This window comes from Eucalyptus grandis, chromosome 3, assembly GCF_016545825.1.
Source record: "Eucalyptus grandis isolate ANBG69807.140 chromosome 3, ASM1654582v1, whole genome shotgun sequence".
Lineage (NCBI taxonomy): Eukaryota > Viridiplantae > Streptophyta > Magnoliopsida > Myrtales > Myrtaceae > Eucalyptus > Eucalyptus grandis.
Window position 1 is genome coordinate 35,253,075 of NC_052614.1, and position 23,192 is coordinate 35,276,266.

Consider the following 23,192-nt stretch of genomic DNA (forward strand, 5'->3'; position numbering starts at 1 on the left):
TCGACAATATAGACAATCGCCGGTAATTATTTATTTCTCCTATCGAAAATGAACTCTAATTTGTAATTTTCTTTTTGTGGGGTTTGTCAAGACAAATCAAATGAGTCTCGTGAAGCGGCTCCAGTCAAGAAGGGAGAGGGCAAAAAAGGAGGAAGGAGAGGGAGGAGGAATGATGGTGAGGCGACGGGGGGTATTATTATCTGTTTAGCGTGTGATGCTGAAACACGATGAGCACGTTTTGATTTTTGAAGCCCTTTGACTTTTTGAGGTCGTAGAATTTGGAGCTGCGGAAAGGGTGCGGGGAGAGAGAGAGAGAAGACCGGAAGACCCTCCTCCTCCTGCTCCCCTGCTCCTCCCCACCCCCCCCACGGGCCGAGAGAATATACGAGTCCTTTTGTCCCCCCGCACCGCCGTCCACCACGGTCGTCCCTCTCCAACGCCACCTCCTCTCCCTCTCTCTCCCCCACCTTTTCTTCTTCTCTTTGCTAAATAAAGCGCACCCGAAGAAACCCATTTCCCCTTTCTCTCTCTCCGTCTCTATCCGTCTCGATCGAGTCTCTTCAAGAGCAACCCCGCCCCCTTCCCACCGGCGGCGGCGACCAGCGGTCAACGGTACCGGGCGGTCCGTGATCGGCGGATCTCTCCGTGCTCAATCGCGGTTCTTGGTGTGGGGATCTTCTCCATCTAATACGCCGGTCGGGGTCCGGGGAGTCTGTTTCGGGTTTGGACAGAGAGCTGTGTCCCCTGTGAGTTTGATCTGTTTGACGCCTCCTTCAGGATCTTGTGTTCTTCTCGTGTTTTCTGGGCAACGTGTTTTTGCCTTCTTTTGTTGTTGCCGAGAATTATTGAATGTCGGTGTGACGGGTAATTTGCTGATTTGGTGATTCGTGGAGAGGGTTGAAATGGGTTTGGTTATTGAATTGGGGCTTTGGATATCATGATTCGTCCGAATAACTGGAAAAGTAAAATCAATGACTGGGAACCTTGTGGTTTCATTTAAGTTGATATTTCATAATTGCGAAGGGAAACATGTGATGTTCGAATTTTGGGCCCTTCCTGCGTATCTGATTCAGGCCTCTGATGAACATGGCGAATGGAGTCTGAGATGGAATTCCGACAGGTTTGATGAATTTATCAAGATTGAATGTATTGTTGATTGTGTTGATTTTTCTGATCTGTGAGGGGGTGGAGCAGGTGATAGCAAATTAGAAAACATTTTACTAGTTATAATAAGTAATTCTAGACTAAGGCTGACCTCAGCGTCCATGGGAAATCTTTTAGCTCGTGGGAACAAGGAATTCATACAGGAAAATGTTTCATGAAAGGAAATTTACATGGATCGGAGGGCAAGTGGAAATAAGATAGAAAGCTTAGCTCAAAGTTGTGTGCTACAGATGAATAAAGGAAGAGCCATGTAAGATTATAGCAGGAAGGATAATCACACTCATATTATTTATGTATCTTTTAATTGCACTTCTAACGTAGTTCTGTCAACTAATAGGTTCAAGTGAAGGTCTCTTCATCTGATCTTTCTTGGAAGATGTGGAAGAGACATGTATTTAAATTACCATTGCATGAAATATAGACAGAATCTAAAATGATTTAGATTTATAAATGGAAAAGGATGAGAAGCTTACTTTAGCTATTTCTTTTTAATGTTTAAACAATCAGATATTTAATCAGCCCTTCTTCCCTTAAGGTTCACTCTTTTTTACGGCATTGTGTTTTTCTCACTTCCTTACCTCAATGCCTTAGGCCCAGAAAGAAGGATTGACTTCCTGGGTATTTCCCAATGGAGGCTTTAGACCCCCTTCTTTTCTGAGTCAATGATTGAAGAAATAGAAGAAGTCAAAAGGATTTCCATCTGTCTTAAATGAATTGAGTGGACTTGAAATAGCGGCATAGTATTCTATGAGATCTTATACCGCATCTGTAGGTTGTAGAAAAGAAAAATAATTAATTTATGAGAAGATGACGGATTTATGATACAAAAATACAATTTTTATTTCTAATAAATATGGAAAAAAAATGTAGAACCTAGACCTTACCCCTTAGCAAGCAAAAGAGCGTAGAGTCTAGTAAGAAATTTTTTTGTGGTAACCCGCCAAGAAGAATGATTTCCCAAAAATGAATTTTGCTACCCGAAAGGAACTAGAAGTAAGCCTTTCTCTAAGCTAAGCCCGCCAACCGCTTAGAGAAATAAATTACTAGTTACGATTATTTACGATTATAAACAAGTTTCTACGATGCCAAGTGAGTTGCAACCCATGAAGTTAGAGTACTATCTATGAGTGCAATCAATCTTACATCAGTTTTAGGTCCTCCTTTTTTAATTTATTTTTTATCTATTTTTTTATTTTAAGGAACTGATTGGCGAATGCCATTACTTTGTTCTGTATAATGAAGTGCTTCCAGTATTATTGCCAGTGTCTGGCTTTCTTATTGTCGATGATTGTACTGTACAATAGACACGTATTTTAGTGTAAAAGAAAAGAAGGTATGCGTGTGTTGGGGGGTGTTTTGGATACATTTGGTATCCGAAGCTTGGTCATGGTTCTTGTTTGTGTAATTTGATGATTTCACAGAGGGAGGCAGGGCTTGTTTAGTTGGGATGATTGTAGTGTACAATAGACATGTAAATCTTTCTTCAAAGTGTTAGTTGGCTTGGCTTATGGCATCTTGTTCATTTTTTATTCGTTTTTGTCATGCCTTAATCATTCGCTGATCACTTTGAAGTTTTTATTTTCGAATTTCGACAACTTAGTGATATTTTTGTTTTGGGGCGTTTTTTTTTTTTTTTTTTTTTTTTTTGGTGGGGGTGGGGGGAGGGGGATTGTGGCTCTATTAATCCAAGAATAGGTCAAATATGTCCTTTGAATCTCATCTTTTGTGGCTTGGCTTATGACATCTTGTTCATTTTTAATATGTTTGTTGATAGGTTTGATGGGATTGAAGAAATCTAGTTCATGGTCTTTAATTCCTTAAGAGTTGTTTGGGTATAACCCTCTTGGTTATAAGAATTGTGTAAAGCTGAAGATCAAGGACGTGATCAAATATGAAGTGTTTTAGCATTTATATTATATAAATTGTTAGAAAATGGATGAGGATGCTAATTCCTGGATAAGGAGAGCAAAATTCTCTCACACAGTTTGTCATAGGATAGATTATTCAAGATTAGCCTCGATTCCCTTTACAATTGAAGCAGATCGGATTCCTGAACTGAAGTCACGGCCAACACGAGCAGTCTCAAGCCAGAAGCCCAGTTCTAGTGGTTCACAGATTCATAGAAATCCACTTACCAATAAACAGAGATCGTTATCCCCACTTCCAGCAACAGTCCTATCTGATGTGTTTAAGGAAGCACGCTCGGATAAAAAGAGATTTTCAACTCCCTTCCCACAGAGGAAAGAAGCTGAGAAGGGTATGAGGGGAAAACTATTGCGCAGGGAATCCCATGAATCCAAGGCCCGGAATTCCAATTCATCATCGAATAGTAGCCCACTGAGGCATTTTGCTTCAATGAAACACAATGACAAAGTTAAAACTAGGAAGGATTCTGCCTGGACTAGATACTTTGATCATTCTGGGGGAAGGGTTATGGCTGTTGATGGAACAGATGAATGGATTGTGGATATGTCTAAACTATTACTTGGTCTCAGATTTGCTCATGGTGCGCATAGTCGGCTTTATCATGGGATATACAAGGATGAACCTGTTGCTGTAAAGATAATTAGGGTTCCAGATGATGACGAAAATGAAGTCTTGGCTACAAGATTGGAAAAACAATTCACTAGGGAAGTAACTCTTTTGTCCTGTCTTCACCATCAGAATATTATAAAGGTAACTTGAAAATCATTAAGCTCGTAACAATTTTAGCATATTTACTCTTGTTGTTTTCCTGTGTAGAGACATTTGGCTGGATTGATGATCAAGTTAATGTTGTTACATTGCTATAGGCTGGACTTGCATAAATTGTATGGATTGTTGCATTCACGTGTCAATAACTTTTCTGTTCTTATTTTCCATATGGTTCAGTTTGTTGCCGCATGCAAGAAGCCACCAGTTTATTGCATCATAACGGAATATTTATCAGAAGGTTCTTTGAGGGCATACTTGCATAAGCTTGAAGACAAATCGATCCCCTTGCAAAAGCTTATTACAACAGCCCTTGAGGTTGCTCGTGGAATGGAGTATGTTCATTCACAAGGGGTCATTCATCGCGACCTCAAACCAGAGAATATCCTAATTGATCAGGACTTCCACATGAAAATTGCTGATTTTGGCATTGCTTGTGATGAGGCTCACTGTGATACTTTAGCTGATGACCCAGGAACTTACCGGTGGATGGCCCCTGAAATGATCAAACGCAAATCTTATGGGCGAAAGGTTGATGTTTATAGTTTTGGTCTTATTTTATGGGAAATGGTGGCTGGCGTAATCCCATATGAGGACATGACTCCCATACAAGCTGCTTTTGCAGTGGTTAACAAGGTTCGTGCTTTCTTTCTCCTCACGTGTGCATGTTGGGTTCATTGCGAGTATGATCCTTATGATCTGCTTTTCCGGTGGTTAATATGCATCTGTCATCTCTGGGCACTAGTTAAGGTTATCAAATATAGCGAAAACATGCATATAGATGCTTTGAAATTGAAACAGTACATTTTAAAGAATGTTACCTACATCAATTAGAATTGTTTACACTTTAGCACATGTGATAAGGCTTGAGTGTCCTGAGGGCTAGCACTTTACTATCTATTAGGGTCTAATAGATAATTATAACAATGGGTAGATATAAAATCATTTATTCCGTATTTACGAGTCTCTGGAAAACTAGTGGTGCAGACTGGTTATAGACCAAACCCTTAATTAAGGTCTGATGTTGGTTACAGATCTCTGCATACCAACTACAGAGGACTGTCTAGAAAATTCTTAACAATCAAAAGCTATCTGAATTTCTAGCCACAAGGTTCCCGTCATTGAGTCATTATGCACATTGTAGAGAAAATGTCACTAGTACGGTCTATTAAACTTCTCTTTTAGTGACCATGTTGGTTGTATGGGTGGGAAGACTAGTATACACACAATGAAGAATCGTGTACTCCTGGATGCACTCTTGTGATACACCAAGTAAGTAATGCACTCTTCTGATGCGCCAGTTCTAAAGTTTTCTTTGTTGATTATTTGACACGTGGAGTCGACTTCACATTCTATGAGTTTTCATGTGACACCTGCATATATCGGAAGCGACTATATAAAAGCTTTTAGTTGAGCAGATTAGACAATTTACTCTAGAAAAAATACTAAAAGGTGGAAATAGTTAGTCATAGGTGTTGTTACGATATTCATGCGAAGTACAGTTTTAAGATTAAGTTGTATGCGTGTCTCGTCTGTGCCATTGTTACTGAGCTTGGGCAGCATGGTAATCATTTTGTCAAGGGTCTATTAGAAGCCAATTTTAATGTTTCATGTAAGTCTTGTTAATTGTTATGTGTTGCCCAATCAATTTGCTTTGTGTTTTCTGCAAATGGAATCATCATTGTTATGATATACACTAACGAGGTTTGGGATATGATTCAGAATCTGAGACCAGTAATCCCGAAGGATTGCCCACCTGCACTGCATGATCTCATTGAGCAGTGCTGGTCCTTGCAACCAGAGAAGAGGCCCGAGTTCCGCCAGATTGTCAGAGTATTGGAACAGTTTGAGGTTTCGCTTGCTCGTGATGGAACACTAAATCTGATGGAGAACGTAACTTGCCAAGACCACAAGAAAGGGTTGCGTCATTTGATCCAAAAGCTCGGTCCGCTGCACCATAATATTTCATCCGCTCCTAAACCAAAGTTCACATGACTCTTCTGAGCTTGCCTCGGACTCGATGCGCATGAATTTTACTCTTAAGGCTTAAAACAATTATACAGGTGTCAACTCCATCCGGGATGAAGTCTGCTTGAGCCTCTTTGATGGGTAGACTTGTATGAATGTATTAATTTGTAAAGGCCCTTCCCGTAGATTTTACAGATATGTATGATTGGATCATTGGTGTTGGAAAAATGCTGACATATAAATTTGTCTCGGCAATTTTTAAAGCCCACTTCTGTTTCTTTGTTTGTGGTCAGGTTGGTTTTAGATGTTTATCGCATATCTTCTTTTCTAGCTCGATTATAGCTCGATATGCTTCTTGGGTGGCTTAGCTTAACGACTGAACCATGTCTGTCGTTGCTCGAGAGATTATACTGCTTATGGCTTTTCCCTTTCGCGTACAGTGATGCGAACTTGCGACGAAGGCGACTCTAGAATGCATTTGTACCTGCATCAGTAGGGTGTGAGTGTGACTATAGCAAGGGTGGTTGAGTCTTATGAACTAGAGAAGTTTAAGGGGAGAAGTACACTCCAAATACTAAAACTTGATACGTAGGGACACTTAAGTGACTCCAAATACTAAAACTTGGTACGTAGGGACACTTAAGTGTCTAAAGTTAAAAAAACGATACTAAATGTCAAAATCAGAGCAAAATGGATCATTTAAGTGTGTCAATTCGGTGATCAACATCCTATTCCTGCTATTGAGAAGGAATATTTTGTTACTTTGTAGATTCCTCTAGAGTTTCCCAGGCTATAGACTTAACAAAGATATTCTCATTTTGTAGATTCCTCTAGAGTTTCCCAGGCAATAGACTTAACAAAGATATTCTCATGTTCATTATGGAGCTGTTCGTGCTGACATGGCAATTTTCTAGTGATGTAAGTGTAAAACGACGTCGTTTTGCACGCTAATGTAGCTAAAAAAAAATGCAAAAATGATGTCGTTTTGTCTTTGACATAGTAAAAAATTAACATAAAAACTAATTAAATTAAATTTAAAACTAAATTTACTTAAAACATTTAAAAATAAAAATACAAATATTTAGGAAAAAAAGGAGAGGAGGGAGGCGACGAGAGTTGGGAAGGGCAAGCGATAGTGGGGAGGCGGCGAGGACCCGTGAGTCCTTGCCCAAATTTGGGGCGAGAGTCGCGGCCCTCCCCAAATCCGACGAGGGCCCTCGTCACGGGTTGGCCGGGGGTCGGCGACCCCGGGCCGACCCTCTCCCTTTGTCGCCAACCCTTCCGGTGGCGGGCCGCGGCGAGGGCTCGCCCTCAACCGCCTTCCTCCCCCCTCCCCTTTTTTTTTTTTTTTTAAATTGTATTGTTATTTTAAAATGTTTTAAAGAAATTTAGTTTTAAATTTAATTTAATTAAATTTTATATTAATTTTTATCACGTTAGAGATAAAATGACGTCGTTTTTGCATTTTCTAGCCACATTAGCGTTTTGGTCGATTAGCACTTAAGTGATCAATTTTACTCTAATTTTGACATTTAAGTGTCACTTTCCTAAGTTTTGACACTTAATGTCATTCCGTGCCAAGTTTTGACACTGCAGGGTGTGTGTCACTCGAAATTTAAGTGTTGTGTGATCAAGATGATGAGAGAAACTGGGAGGGGGACTATCGAGTTTGATGGGCAATGTTGCGAGACAATAGACCTTAGTTTTTATTTTCGAAAGTTCGTTGATTTCACGAAAAATGAATGATTTGAAGAATATTTTTTTTAAATGATTACTTACATCATCTACAAAAATAAATAAAGAAAAACATTTTTATTGAGAACATATTTAAATATAAATTATTATCAATAATAAGAATTTTTTTCGCTAATTAATTAATTCAAGCAATATGAAAGATTATATTAAGGAAAATATTTTCTAAATTATTTTTCACGAAACATACCAAGTATAAATATTCTTCCAAATTCGCTTCATAGATTTTAAGGTCGTGTTATTGCCTATTGGTTGCTCATATGACACTTTTTTTCTTTTGCTGGTACAACGTCTGTGTCTTTCTTATGTCACCTCTATTGTCGTTTTCTATATTGGTGAAATTGCTACGTTGTCGTTTTGGTCTCGTCTCAAGAAGGCAACACTAGAAACTAAATTTCAATAATTTGCCTCCAAATATGCTTTTTTTTTTCATGGAAATTTAGTTTTGTTCACACACGATTGATATTTGACCCCAGTGAGCGATTTATAACTACCGTTGAGCTTATGGTTTCTCATGATTATAACTAATTAACAAAATTAAGCTACAAGCTTACAACGTAAGAAAATTCAAAGTATAACAAAAGATGTCATCTTATAAAATGGATCGGATTTACTAAATTTTCTCACACAATTTTGCTATATGTCCAAGTTTCAAATTGAATATATATGATGAAATTTTATTATAAAAATAGACTTTGATCAACACATATACATAGATAAATATTTAAGAACTTGGGAATAGTTATACAATCACTTTACTATGAATGGGTGTCAACGCATATACATAGATAAATATTTAAGAACTTGGAAATAGTTATACTTTGCTATGAATGGGTGTCAACGCATATACATAGATAAATATTTAAGAAGTTGGGAATAATTATGCAATCACTTTGCTATGAATGGGTGTCGGTAAGGAAATTTTAGTCCTATTAGAATTCTTTCGAGGTACAAGAACTTGTCAGTAAGAGTTGGTCATTAAATTACTAGGGTTTTTAGACCAAAAAAAAAAAAAATACTAGGGTTTAGGAACGTGCGGTGCGCAGCCAAGAAAACATGGAATAAGTACACATAAACCCCCCGCCCCCGGGCGGCGCGCTTACTACAATTGCCTCTAGAAATCCCCAAGCTGGCACCATTTTCCTATCTGTGCTACCGTCATAATTCATAAAATAAGTATATTTTTATTATCTTTTTGCCCAATAAAAACATGCCACAATCAGAAGATAAATTTTGGCCTTTGTTTTATGTGTGATAAAATTTGAAGAAGATATGGTTAACAAGCAATTCTAGATTATAGTAGATTGAAAATTTGCAAAGATGTTACGCTAACGGATGTGAAAAAACTCAGTGCGTAAATAAATAATTGCTAGATTCTGACCAAAACGAAAACAAATATTTGCTGGATGGCATGCAATTTTATCAGCAGTTTGTTGGGAACAAACTATAAAAAAAAAAAGAACTTGAAGGATGAAATTAGGTTTTTTCACGAATTATTCCTGAATTTAACGAAGTTGGTGGCCATAGGGCAGACTTGTCTCAAGGGCACTGGTTCAGGAGTTTTACAAGTTGTGTTGAAAAGTTTTAGGGTAAATATGTCCAAAAAGGACATAGATCATGGTTCTCCATTGGTTTATAACTAATAAAAGAATCAATTTGCGAGGAATTAGATGGCTATTCTAGGAGTATATGTGATGCGATGTTGTAACTATGTGAAATGATGGTCACTTAGAGCGCGCATGATAACCATTCTATTTCTAGTTAGATTTATTTTGTTGTCTTGGGAACATATTTGAAACATAAATATATTTGGTAACGTAATTTCATTTTTCTAATTCTAAAATAGTTTTTTGTCCAAAAATAGGTTAGTAACATAAGTAAGAAATAAAAATTTCTACTTCTATTTATGGAATAAAAATGAGAAGTAATTTTTTTTCTCATTGCACCCTTACTACTAGCTGACCATTGCCTACTGTCCTCCACCACCATTGCCTGCCTCTCCCTGCTAGCCGTTGTCCTTAGCCACTCGCCGTATTCTATTGTCAACCACCCAAGAGGGAAAAATTTTGTGTTTTTATCAAACTTATATTTTTGTTTAGAAACTCGTCTAGGGAACAAAAGAAAAAAAATCTATTTTTAATCATAAATTGTATTTAGAAATAGAATGGTTACCAATCAAGAAAAGAAAAAGAAAAAGAAAAAGAAAAAGAAATGTATGTCCTACCCTTAGACAAAATCAATAGAACTACCTCTAGGTGTAAGCGGCACAACCTATCTATGCTAACGCTGTCTCAAACCATCATATGTGGCAACGGATATACAACTAGGCTTGAGAATTACATTATCGCTTTGACAATATGCATGAAACGATTCTGGTACTTGCAAATTTTGCTGCTTTTTCTCTAACGATTAGATGATTTATCACTATCTTTGTCATCAAAAGTCTTGTTAAGCTCTCCAGTAAAGAGTGCAAGTCACAGCCCAGCCCTCAATTGTAGCTGCAATTTTCTTCCTCCATCTAGTAATGTCATCTCATCAGATATTGTAATAACACATTCCTTTCCTTTTTTTTGGCTTATGCGATTAATACACCAACTTCTCTCTCACCAACTCATATTGTTCCGATTTGTGCAATCTCCTCTGATGTGTTGATCATCTGTGCCCTGTTTTTTCCTCTCTCTCTTTTTTTTTTTTTTTAATTTGTTACTATTGCATCATCTGCCTTAGTGATGCCAAGTCTCAGGCCCATTGCATATTCATCCCATCTGCAACTTACTTGTATCCCTCAATGAATATGCTCGTGTGAGGATTGTGGCGCATGCAAATCATGGTTTGCCTTTGCCATTAGCTTTACAAGACTAGGACCAATGTTTTCAATTCCATTCTTGAACTCAACACTTCTTGTCATAGTAACACGTCCATTATCACCCTGGGGCACCAAAATTGTGACGTCCTGATTTTCAACGTGTTGGGGTTGTCAGATTCTCAAAAACCGGATTCGACACTAAATCAAACCCCTCAAATGAATGCGGAAGATGAGCCCAGGAAAAACACATGCATCACCGATCCTAAGGCACATCACAGAATTGAACGTACCTTGTTAGCCACAGATTAAACACCGACGGTGATATGAGGAAGAGAAACCGATCCCATTCGATCCGATGACGCCAATTGGCCTTGAAGGGAAGATGGCATCGCCTTTTTCTCACTGTTTTTCTTTTTTGGAGGGAGAGAGGAAGGAGGAACGTACGTAAATGCCAAAAGGTGCGTTCCTCCCTCTCTTTTCTCCCTTATATACGTCCCCTCCAAAAGAAACGTACCCCTTCATCATATCCTCCATCCATGGGCTCTAATCTTGTGGGCCGGGCTTTTAGGCTCAACATGGGTGGACGGGCCAACTTAGGCCCATCACATTAAATAAAACCATCATCTCCCACTCGCACATGGTGGGCCAAACATGATTCTCTTTACCTCTCTTCAACATTCATACCGGTGAATAATCCGTGCAACCAGCATACTTTAAGAGCTCGTTGCTATACCTCTGTTAATAATATATAGTAGCTCATAATAAGCATCACACTCTGAGTAGATTTAGTATGTAGTACCCTAGATCGATCAATCACATTTATATCTCTCTTGATTTCTTTTAAGCAATGATATATATATATATATATATCTATATTGTATTCACAATTATGATTATCTCAAAGACAGTCATAATTGGTCGATCAGTGAATACAAAACTTAGAATGTGATTCTCCATATTCGATCTTTCTCTTTCTTTCAAACTCTCAATTTCAGTTTAGCTTGCTTTTCTTGAAATGTCCCATTAGATCGAATCAACTCATGACCATTGGCAACATCTTAAGATAACAAACACTAAATAGAAAATCTTGAGAATAAGTAAAAGTCATGAGGGCACTAAAATTGAGGAACTCTTTTCCTCAAGAGTCTCACATGGCATAAAAGTTGAAATCAAACTTTTGCCACTCTTATTGGTCGTCTCATGCATACGTAGTATGAAATACGTATTACGGTATTAACTCATTTCCCATGGAGCGTATGTCTACACCTTCAATACCGTACAAATGATAGTTCAGACATATCCAATGTCTAACTTGAATTCACGTATCTATTCATTTACAAAATTCATCAGAAGTCACATATGGCATCATAGACAGATAAAGTAAAATATGTTGGGTATTTTACTTTCGAACATAGTAAATATCATGTGCTCATCTTAATACTCAGTTAAGGCGACTTATATATTTTAAGCTTGAGCTCTCGATTATCACCTAGATAATAAGCTTAAAAATAGTCTCATCTCTATTTATCACACAGTAAATAGAGGCGATTACCCGTGTGAGTGGGCTAATCTTTTATCTGTCCGACATATTTTCTCAACTTAAAGTAATGCACTGAGCATTAAGATGCATAAAGATCAAACAAAGATTCATAGGCATTAACAATGAAAAACCCAAAGTTCATAAATGTGAATAAATCAGGGAAATTACAATCCAGTACATCAGACTCTACGCAATCCTAGAGATTTTACATGACCACAAAACACATCTCTAGGTATTGGCTTTGTCATAGGATCTACTACAATTCTATGCGTAGATATGTACTGTAAGTTCACATCCTTTCGTTCAACCATATCTTTGACAAAGTTATATTTTGTATCTATATGTTTGGTCTTGCCATGATATTTTAGATCTTTGGTGTACGCTATAGCTGCTTGGCTATCACAGTTAACCAACAATGGATTTGCAGTTTTTTCAATGACACCTAAATGATCCAAAAATCTCTTAAGCCAAACTCCTTCTTGTACCGCTGCTGAGAATGCCATGAACTCAGCTTCCATCGTGGACAAGGCTATACATGTTTGCTTCTTACTGTTCCATGATATGGCACCATTGTTTAGTAAGAAAACAAATCTAGAGGTAGATTTTTTTTCATTTAAATCTCATTTCCAATCAGCATCTGAATAGCCTTCAAGTCGCATATCCTTTCCTTGGTAATTCAACTTGTAATCAGCAGTTCCCTTCAGATACCTCAGTATTCTCTTAACGGCCTTCCAATGTGTTTGACTTGGGTTGGATTGGTATCTACTCACCATTCCAACTGCAAAACATATGTCAGGTCTTGTACACATCATAGCGTACATCAAGCTCCCAACGGCACTAGCATAATGAACACGTTTCATTTGTTCCTTCTCTTGTGGAGTCCTTGGACAAAGTCTATGGCTCAATCCTTTACCTTTTGTAATAGGAGTGTCTATGTGTTTACAATCTTGCATACGAAATCGTTCAAGAACCTTATTTATATATGTTTCTTGCGAAAGAGATAACGATCTCTTTGAACGATCTCTTGAAATCTTAACTCCAAGAATGTATGCAGCTTTACCCATATCCTTCATCTCAAAGTTGGAAGATAACCAACTCTTGACAGTATTAACAAACTCCATATTACTTCCGGCAATTAGTATATCATCAACATATAATGATATGATCACAAATTGACCTTTGGATCTTTTGATATATACACAATGATCCCCATTTATCATTGTAAAATCATATGCCATTATGGTATTATGAAAACGTATATACCATTATCTTGACGATTGCTTAAGGTCATATATCGATCTCAAAAGTCGACATACATTTTCTTCTTGGCCTTCTTTAATGAAACCAGCAGATTATTCCATATATATTTCTTCCTCTAATTCTCCATTGAGGAAAGCAATCTTAATATCCATTTGATGTAACTCAAGATCCATACTAGCCACTATTGCCAGAATAATGCGAATCGAGGTAAATCTTACTACAAGAGAAAATGTTTCTTCATAATCAATTCATTCCTGTTGATTATACATCTTCACCACAAGGCGAGCCTTATGCCTTTCTATCGAGCCATCAGCTTGTCACTTTATTTTGAGAACCCACTTGTTCCCAATAGCTTTGCGTCCTTTTGGAAGATCAACCAGTTCCCAAACTCGGTTTGACTTCATTGACTCAATCTCCTCTTCCATTGCATGAATCCATTTTTCCTTACTAGGGCAATTCAGAACCTCATTAATATTTCTTGGCTCATCCTCATCTTGCGGAGCAATAATAAAAGCTTCATCTTCAATGTCAAAACGTCGACGAGGAATACTTTGGCAACTTGTTCGCCGTATGGGAGATTGTACACTTTGCACATCATTCCCATTATGCTCCCACTAGGATTAGATAATGATGACGTCGTCTCACCATGTGGTTGCAATTGAGAATGAGTTGAATTCAATTCATCACTTCTCATATTACTCCCACTTGGACGGACTCTACTAATATCATTATCTTGATCCAAGGTTTCAAATAGGGAGTAATCTTCCCCTATTTTGCCTTTCTTAGGAAATTCATCCTCTAAGAATGTGACATCCCGTGATTCAAATTCAGTTATACTCCCACTTTCCTACTCACCTATGAACACATACCCTTTCGAGTGTTCGGAGTACCTTATGAAAATACTCTTCTTTCCTCTGGGACCCAATTTCCCAAACTTGTGAGAGGACTCATGAGTATAGGCAGCACAACCTCATGACTTAAGAAAACTTAAGTCTGGTTTTCTACCTGTCCATAACTCATATGGAGTGGAAGTAACTGATTTGGAAGGCACCCGGTTAAGTATATAGGCAGCAGTTAACAACGCATCACTCCAAAAAGTGATAGGTAAGTTAGCATGTGCCATCATTGACCTAACCATTTCCAGTAGGGTTCTATTTCTTCTTTCTGCAACACCATTTTGTTGAGGAGTATATGGAATAGACAACTGTCTTTCTATTCCTTCTCATCACATAATTTTCTAAACTCATCAGATAAATATTCTCGATCTCGATCGGATCTTAATACTTTTATTTTTTTGTCTAATTGATTTTCTACCAAGTTCATAAAACTTTTGAAACAACTTAATGCTTTAGATTTATGAGAAATCAAATAGACATATCCGAATCGAGTATAATCATCTATAAAAGTGATGAAATAAACAGCCCCATGCCTTCCTCTCACATTCATTGGACCACATACGTCAGAATGGATTAAGTGTAGAGGAAATTCGGCTATTTTACCTTTTCCAAATGGTTTCCTTGTTGTTTTCCCTACAAGGCAATGCTCACATATGGGCAAATTGACTTTTTCAATGTTGCCCAACAAGCCTTCTTTGGCTAGTCTATTCATATGTTGTTGGTCAATATGACCAAGTCTAGCATACCACACATTCACATCATTATCATATGAATTAGGAGACGTGGGAAGGGAATAACAAACATTTGCATTAACATAGTCAATATCTAATACAATGAAACCATCCAAAAAATAACCACAACCATAGTAATTTGTATTAAAAAACAAATCCACACCTCTATTATGGAAGTTCATATTAAAACCTAATTTAACCAACACTAAAACAGACACTAAATTCCGACGAATCTCCAGAGCATACAATACATAATGTAGGAACAAAGTGCATCTACCACGCATGTTTAGTTGGTAGGTGCCAATTCCTTTCACTTCAACTTTGGAGTTATTTCTCACATAGATCCACTTAGTTCCAGTTGGTATTCGTTGGAATTCCACGAAGGATTCTCTATCCTTTGCTACATGGTTTATCGCTCCTAAATCCACAGTCCACAAAGGATTAAACACAGTTAAGAATACAGAACTCGACACAAAAGCAAAGTTCTGAAAAGTATAAGGGGTGTTTACCTTCTTTGGCTCACGATAGTCGCGAGCATAGTGACCCTTCTTGTCACAGTTGTAACACTTCACCTTGTAAGCTTCTTCATTCGAGGACGCTTTCCTCTTTCATGTTGGTTAAGCTTAGGCTTCTTCCCTGAAGGATCTGCTTCCTTGCCTTTCCTTTTATCAAACAAGTTAGGATGTTTGCGCTTGGAGCTCGAAGCTCCATGTGAGCTAGAACCAGCATGGTAGATTTTAGCTTCTAGCTTAGCTGCCAAGAGGCGGTCCTCTTCCAGCTCAAGATGACGCACTGCATTCTCAAAGGTTTTGATATTTTCATTATGGGTCAGATGCACCTTCATATGCTCCCAACTCTGAGGTAAGGAACGAATCACTGCTTGCACTTATTACTCATCAGTGAGGACATGGCCAGCATCTTTCAGCTCATTAATCATGTTTGACATCTTTCTAAGATGTTGCTTCATGGTCTGACCATGAGGCTTCTTATAAGAGTCAAACCTAATAGTGAGTGCCTCGCCCGGTCACCTTTGAAATATATGACCAAATCTTGCTGCCAATGCTTCCCACATTTCCTTGGCATTCTCAAAACGCCTAAACTCTCGCATGATGTCATTTTCCATGCTACTTAGAAACGTAATGTGAGCAAGAGAGTTCTTTCTTTTCCATGCGGCAAATGCTTCCTTATCTCTCTTGTGCTGTGCAGTGTTTCCTTCTTCAAGTTCTACCATGGTTAGGTTAAGAGCTTCTAGTGCCTCTTGCTCTTCCAGTACATATTGGATTTTCATGTGCCATATTTCATAGTTATCGCCATTGAGCTTTTCACCTTTGTTCAGCTTGGCAACTATGCTCTTTGTGGCTGAAGCCATTGATCTGAACACATTAGACATATATGCACAAATTATTAATGCCTATCATTTATGCATCCATTTTGCACAGACCATCATATTAATGAACAATTTCAAGTAAGGTTTCAGAATCAAAAGGTTACTATGTTTCCAATCATCATCCAAAAATCTTAACTTAAAACTATCATTAATATAATTGTCTTATGCAAAATAAATTCTATGAAGCTACAAAAACTTCTATGAACTACCCACAGCAATCAACAATAACAGAAAGCAAATAATATTTGACATCCAATAGAATAATAATACTTTCACATAATAATATCAGTTGCTACATCAACAACAATCAGATAGTAAACATTACATAAGATGTTCACAAAGCACACTTAACAAAGGCCAGCCAATACATCTAACACCAAGTCAATACACGAACTGGAAAAGATCCTATTTTATTCAATTTCTTGATCTTTTCCCTTGTAACAATCCAATAATAATCATTTATAAAATCCATCACAATTTTCTTATATGAAGCGGCTTTGTTGACATCCCATATGCGATTCAACACTCCTTGCCATTCTAGTGAAAGGGTGTTCATGAAAAATCGCACCATCTCAGACTATGGCATATGACGACCATTCCATATGACTTTTTGAATTTTCCCATTGATTTCAAGAACGTGGTCAATTAAGTCACCACTCTCCCATCGATGATCAGTCAGCTCAGCTATCAACTTAGAAAGCATTTCCTTTTGTTCATCAGTAATTGCGCGAACATGTGTGCGCAACCTAAGGAGAGGCATTGTTCATGCAACAAATGCAGAACAAATAAAGAATCACATATAATCCACATAGACTTAATTGGAAAAAGAAACACATTCCTTTTTTTTTTTGGGTCAACGGTCAACGGTCAATGGTCAACGGTTGTCAACGGTCAGCCGAGTCGAGTCGCTGGGTCGGGCGGGCCGGTTGGACTAGTCGGACCGGACAGACCGATCAAACCGGTCGGGCTGAGTCGGATGGACTGTCCCGCACGTGCAGCACGCGTGCAGCTGACATCACGATGACGCGCCGAAGACGTCGATTCATTCTGGCTAAGCGTGGGGGCGCGTCTGGCCGCCGTTGGCGGCGTTCCACCACTCGTCGCGATCGTCTCGACAAGACCTTCCATCCAACGCCATCAAAAATCGATTTTGAGTTACAGAAACTCAAAAAAATGGATGAACAGTGCTTGAGTGTCGGGATTTTTCGCCCCGATTGGTGTTGGCCGATTAATTTCGCGAAAATCCTATTAAAAATCATTCATAAACATCAAAAGGGGTCGGAAAAACATGAACTAGAGCTCTAATACCAATGTTGGGGTTGTCAGATTCCCAAAAACCGGATTCGACACTAAATCGAACCCCTAAAACGAATGCGGAGGACGAGCCTGGGAAAAACATATGCATCATCGATCCTAAGGCACATCACAGAATTGAACGTAGTTTGTTAGCCACAGATTAAACACCGACGCCGATATGAGGAAGAGAAACCGATCCCGTTCGATCCGATGACGTCAATTGGCCTTGAAAGGAAGATGTTGTCACATTTTTCTCACTATTTTTCTTTTTTGGAGGGAGAGAGGAAGGAGGAACGTACGTAAATGCCAAAAGGTGCGTTCCTCCCTCTCTTTTCTCCCTTATATACGTCCCATTAAAAAAGAAACGTACCCCTTCATCATATCCCTCCATCCATGGGCCCTAATCTTATGGGCCGGGCTTTTAGGCCCAACATAGGCGGACGGGCCAACTTAGGTTCATCACATTAAATAAAACCATCATAACGCTACTTTCGATTAGATGAAATGGGCTTTTCATCGATGTGCCTACAGTCTTTTTCTCTGAGCTGATCACTCATGAGATAACTAATCTATCTAGTAAAGCTGTTAAGGAATATAAATGCAACTAATTTGAGAGTTCGATCAGAAATAGACTGCTCGACCGTGCTAATCTGCAAGGGTCAATATGGCACTATCAAAATTGATTAGAGACCGGAGATAAGCCTAAACAAGGGTAAAACAAGACTTCCGAATTTATCCTAAGTCAAAATTCTAACCTAATTTACAAAAAAATGGACAATGGTCCTAACAAAAAGCAAATTATGTAAAACCAGTGGCATTTGAAAGTTTTAAAGGAGCCTTACGATTTTCTTTCTAGGAAAGGTTCGAGTTCAATCGAGGTCAATTTGGTGCTTGAGAATCAGCATTTGTAAAAACACACGTGGCAACCATTAACAAGTCAAAACATAGTATGCATTTATGACTTCTAAAATCACTTAACAATGAATGAGTGGCATGAAATTCACATACGGCAAAGGATTAAATGTGACAAATGATTCAGGTAAACATCTAACCTTAGGTCGGGATGCGAAAGAATCATATAAGTAATTGGCAATGTAAAATGACTAAGAATTGAGATGACATGCTTGATGTTTTTCCAATGCAACTAGCCTAATTAACACATAAAATTCACATACCAAATGATGCTCAATCATGTCAGACCATATATGTACATGAACCTTGCAACACGTATTTTAAATGTCAAGAAGGCACTGATGTACGATTTGGCCTTTAAGAGTCCTTAATGAATGCATTTTGGTATGCTCGTGACAAACCTATGATCTAGCCTCAACATCAAAAAATATGCTTGATTCCATTTACCTAAGGACATGCAAAAATCTAACAAAAAATTCAACATATAGAATGCACAATGACAAATGTTTTTCATTAAGACATCAAAATCTGATTGAGATCACACAAACTTGGATGAAAATAGCAAAACAGATGTGTAACATGAAATGTCCTAATTGCAGCAAAACCCTAATGTATTTGAACATGCCATTGACACACCAAATGACTAGCAAATAATGCGAATCATACATCGTTGGAATGAAGACAACATGTAAGTCTTATGGAGATCATGAAGCCAAATGAACTTATTTACAAGTTCCTATTCACACAAATGTGATTCGGATTAGGTGCAGGCGCAAATCAACTTAAGCTCAGTTTTAGGCAATTTTGATTGACCAAAACATCTTCGAAAAATCTACAAAATATGTAAGTTATACTCAATACAATTTGGTATGAATCTCAAGAAGAAATTTTTTCTAGAATCTAATCACAAAAATAAAAAATTCAAAAATTGGAATAAGAATAGAACACTAAACCGATGACCTAAACTACTGCAGAATCGACTAGATTCCAAGGTATTTTTTTTTAGGGTCAAACGATCTTTGTTTGGGGTGTACAACCTATCAAATTGAAGGTCACACAATCTATTTTTTAAGCCTAGAAGGACTCAAGATCAAATAAGCTTATCTAGGATCTCATTTCAGGCCAAACAATAGGCATATCACAGACTTACGAAAATTGCAATTCAACATTAATCTCAAGTTCATCTCCAATAAGCGTCAAACTTTAGCAAATCCTCAAATAATTTCATCAATATTAGATCTAAAGATATCATTTGGATAATCTTGATCTCGCTTCATCAAATTCGAGTTCGAGATGTTTACGTTTTTGCATTTATCTTTGATTTTGAATGCAATTGGACGAAGAGATCATCGTCGGAACACAATCAAGGTTCTAAGAATCGGATCAAACCATCATAGACTTCCACGGGATTGGCTAAACGGCTAATTCAGCTCTAGGATAGAATCGGTCTAGCAAGATCGGTCTTCGAGCGCTGGTGGAAGATAAGGCCACCAAAGCTAATCTGGTGGCTAATCCATCGGTTCCCAACCATCATAAAGTCGAGATCGGAGCTAGAGAGAGATCAGCAAGGGCTACTCCACCGATCTAGACAGCCAGACTAGTGATCAAGCTAGTTAACACAAAAATCGGCTCAGTCGATGGTTCCTTCAACCGCCGGATGGAGTGCTAGTATGAGCTAGTTAGTTGGCCATTAGAGGGAGCACCGACCACCAGTAGATTGAGGAGAGGAAGAGAATTGTTGGGGGGCTAGGCGGCGACCAATGGATTACGAGAATGAGGACGGTGAGCAGTAGTGAAGGCCAAACCGGAGAGAGAGAGAGAGAGAGAGAGAGAGAGAGAGAGAGAGAGAGAGAGGGGAAGAGAGTTCAATGTTTAGTGAGAAAATCTACAGAAAAATGAGTCCCCTTGAAAATTGGAGAAAATGACGATGGTTAAAATTTTGATTTATTGGCCAAATTAAATGTTTAAAAGGCCAATCACATTTAAGATGCATCCTAGGACCGATCGGATGGGTCCGATATGTGAAAATTAGGATTTAAAACTAGAATTGCACTTAAGGGCCTAATTATGGGCTAAATCGCAAATGTACAAAACCTTGAAAATGCAAGAGCATGAGGATAAAATTCACATGGTGAGGATCCCGAAACAGGTAGCTGGAGGTCCATAATTGGTCGGCGAAGGGCCAAACCAGCCCGCCTCACTAATGGCTAGTCGAACCAGTTGGATCGGTTCACGTCGGTTTGACCGGTTCTTGAACTGTCCTGACAAGTTTTGGCTGGTTCTTGTTGATTCATGTCCATATGGTCCTTGTGGGTTCAGAATTTATGCAATTTGGTCCTTCAAAGACAAAATCGAAAAAAAAAATGGTCCAATTTGAAGAGAATTTGTCCAATTTAAATCAAATGAAGCCAATTAAACCCCATAAATGCAATCTGTGGGTTTTCTAAATTTTGCAATTCTTTGCCCAAAATTTTAAATTAGTTGAAATTGAATTCCATCAATATTGCAATAGATCTATTTGGCTAATTACCCATGCTTAGGATAACCAAATATATTTAAGTTGACCTTGTATTAAAGTGACAAGACCTAGGTCAAAAATAAATCGAGGTCTAACATGAAAATTAGACTATGATTCATGAAATTTAACCATAGTCTTACATGGGTCAATTTACATTCTTCATTTAGAGCTCGATGGCTCGATTTTCTTACATCCAAGAGAGTGAAATTCCTTAAATTGAGAAGTTCACATATGAATTTCTCAAAATAGACCTCGGATTTGGACTTATCTAAATAAAATGAATGGAAAACAATCGTTTGTTTGTGAATCATGAGTGATCGATTTTGACCCCCTAATTAAAGCTTAAAATGACAATTCACCTTTCAACACGGTAATTTGCAAAATTGAATGAATGAGTGGATTAGAAATAGTCCCTAGCCAAATGTAAAATGAATTACACCTAATTATGATTAAAAAAAAAGTAATTTTATTTTTAGTCGATTTAGAGCCCAAAACTGAAAAATTCAAAAACAAAGTTCTTAATTGAATTTTGTGAAATTTTTGATACAAAAATCAAAATAACACTAAAATAAAGTATTTTGAAGATTTTTTATTTTTTTCAATTTTTTTAGTTAAAGGTTTAATCAAAAGTCAACTCTTTAGTTAACTTCTCCTAAAATATTGATTTTGAGCCAAATCTTTGGATTTTTGAAAAAAAAAAAATGACAAAAGTGAAATTAAGTTTAATTGATATCTTTTTGGGTAAAAAGCCAATTTTTGACCTGAAGTTGACTTTTGATTAAAGGGTTGACTAAAAAGTCAACTCACAAGTCAACCGTTTTATTTTTCGTATTTTTGTTGGAAATGAATAGGAAAATGCTTAAAAGTGACAACACAAAAAAAAGAAATGAAAATCGATACTTTTTGGTCGAGAAATGGGCTTCGTTGCAATTGAAAGCCCTAATCTCGAGTTTTATCATTTTATGATGCGTTGACTAAAAATTAGGTGTCAACACCAACCACCTACTTTCCATCTCAACCACCTTATCAATACCAGCTTTTTCAACAGCGAAGTGAACTCAATAAGGAAAAGCATATGAGTTGTCCTTTAAGTTGGCAGGTTAGCATAGCAAATGGCCCTTTTTAATGCATTCTTTTTAGAGCTTCCATGTTGTGTAAGTGAAGTAATCACAAGTTTTCTCATTACAGGGTAGTTTGGAATCCAGTGCCATAGATGAAATTACTAGCAAGAGAGCTAATGTAGTGTCCCAGTGAACCAGCATGTCATTGCATCGCATAGACAGAACAAACTGTGGAAGAGCAATTTTTTTTTTATTAACTAAGTAGTAACAAAGTAATCATGGCTAATTACTTGATCCATTCCAAAAATATGAGAAAACTCATTTCTAAACAGAAATCTTTGAACTAAAAGCGACTACTCTAGATCTTCTTCCTCTACTTTGCATCGACGCAATAGACAAGAGTTGTTCCTCTCGAGTAGATGTGTTAAATGGGTAGAAAACCCATTTATCGACCCATTTATGCTTAAATGGGTCATTAATGGGTCAGCCTTTTTTTCCCAAGACACCCACGTGGGTTTTAAAAATAAACGGACTGGGTGTTAAATGGGTCTACTATATACCCATTTACCAACCCATCAAAATAAACCCATTAGGCAGTAACCCACGAAGGCCACGCCCACGATTGACGATTCTACGACCACGACCCCCTCTTCGCTTTCGATTCGCTGCCACCTCCATCGCCTCGTCACCGCTTGCCGCCGCCCATCGTCGCCTCATCGCCGCTTGCTGCCACTCATCGTCGCCTTGCCACCACCCATCATCACCTTGTCGCCGCCCATCTCGATTTCGCGAAGCACGTCAATCGGCATCTTCATTCGACATCGAATCCAGAATCTGCAAAACCCTAAAAGCAACACTCGTCTGCTCGCCGCGGACGGCTCGCGGATCCATCGTCGGAGGATGGAGCCACTCGGTTCAAGTACTCCGTCTCAACACGCAGTCGTGGATTTCATTTTGAGTTCGGGCTTGTTGTTTTACGTAATTGAGAGCGCACGTGTGGCAGGATGGTCCCGACGACATGTTTGATCGATGACCGGATGCTTAGTGTCGTCAATTCGCCTGCAGAAGTGGTGATTTTGCTCGAGTCGATTCGACGGTGGAAGTGGTTTGTTCTGTGCTAGGTTGATGTGTGTTTTTTCTGCTGCGAACTTGGAAGGGTGCCCGAAATGCGGTGTTAGAGCAGATTGTGTTTTCTTATGTGATAAACGAA

At 38.2% G+C, this 23,192-nt stretch overlaps 1 protein-coding gene across 1 annotated transcript; it reads left to right on the plus strand.

The window, feature by feature from the left end:
* The first annotated feature begins 341 nt into the window (after nucleotides 1–341).
* On the plus strand, nucleotides 342–6,107 carry LOC104437318 (serine/threonine/tyrosine-protein kinase HT1). Its single transcript, XM_010050253.3, has 4 exons — nucleotides 342–746; nucleotides 2,939–3,840; nucleotides 4,036–4,491; nucleotides 5,578–6,107. Exons 2-4 carry the CDS (start codon nucleotides 3,097–3,099, stop codon nucleotides 5,848–5,850), a joined length of 1,473 nt encoding a protein of 490 aa, XP_010048555.1. The 5' UTR covers nucleotides 342–746; nucleotides 2,939–3,096; the 3' UTR covers nucleotides 5,851–6,107.
* The last annotated feature ends 17,085 nt before the right edge of the window (nucleotides 6,108–23,192 follow it).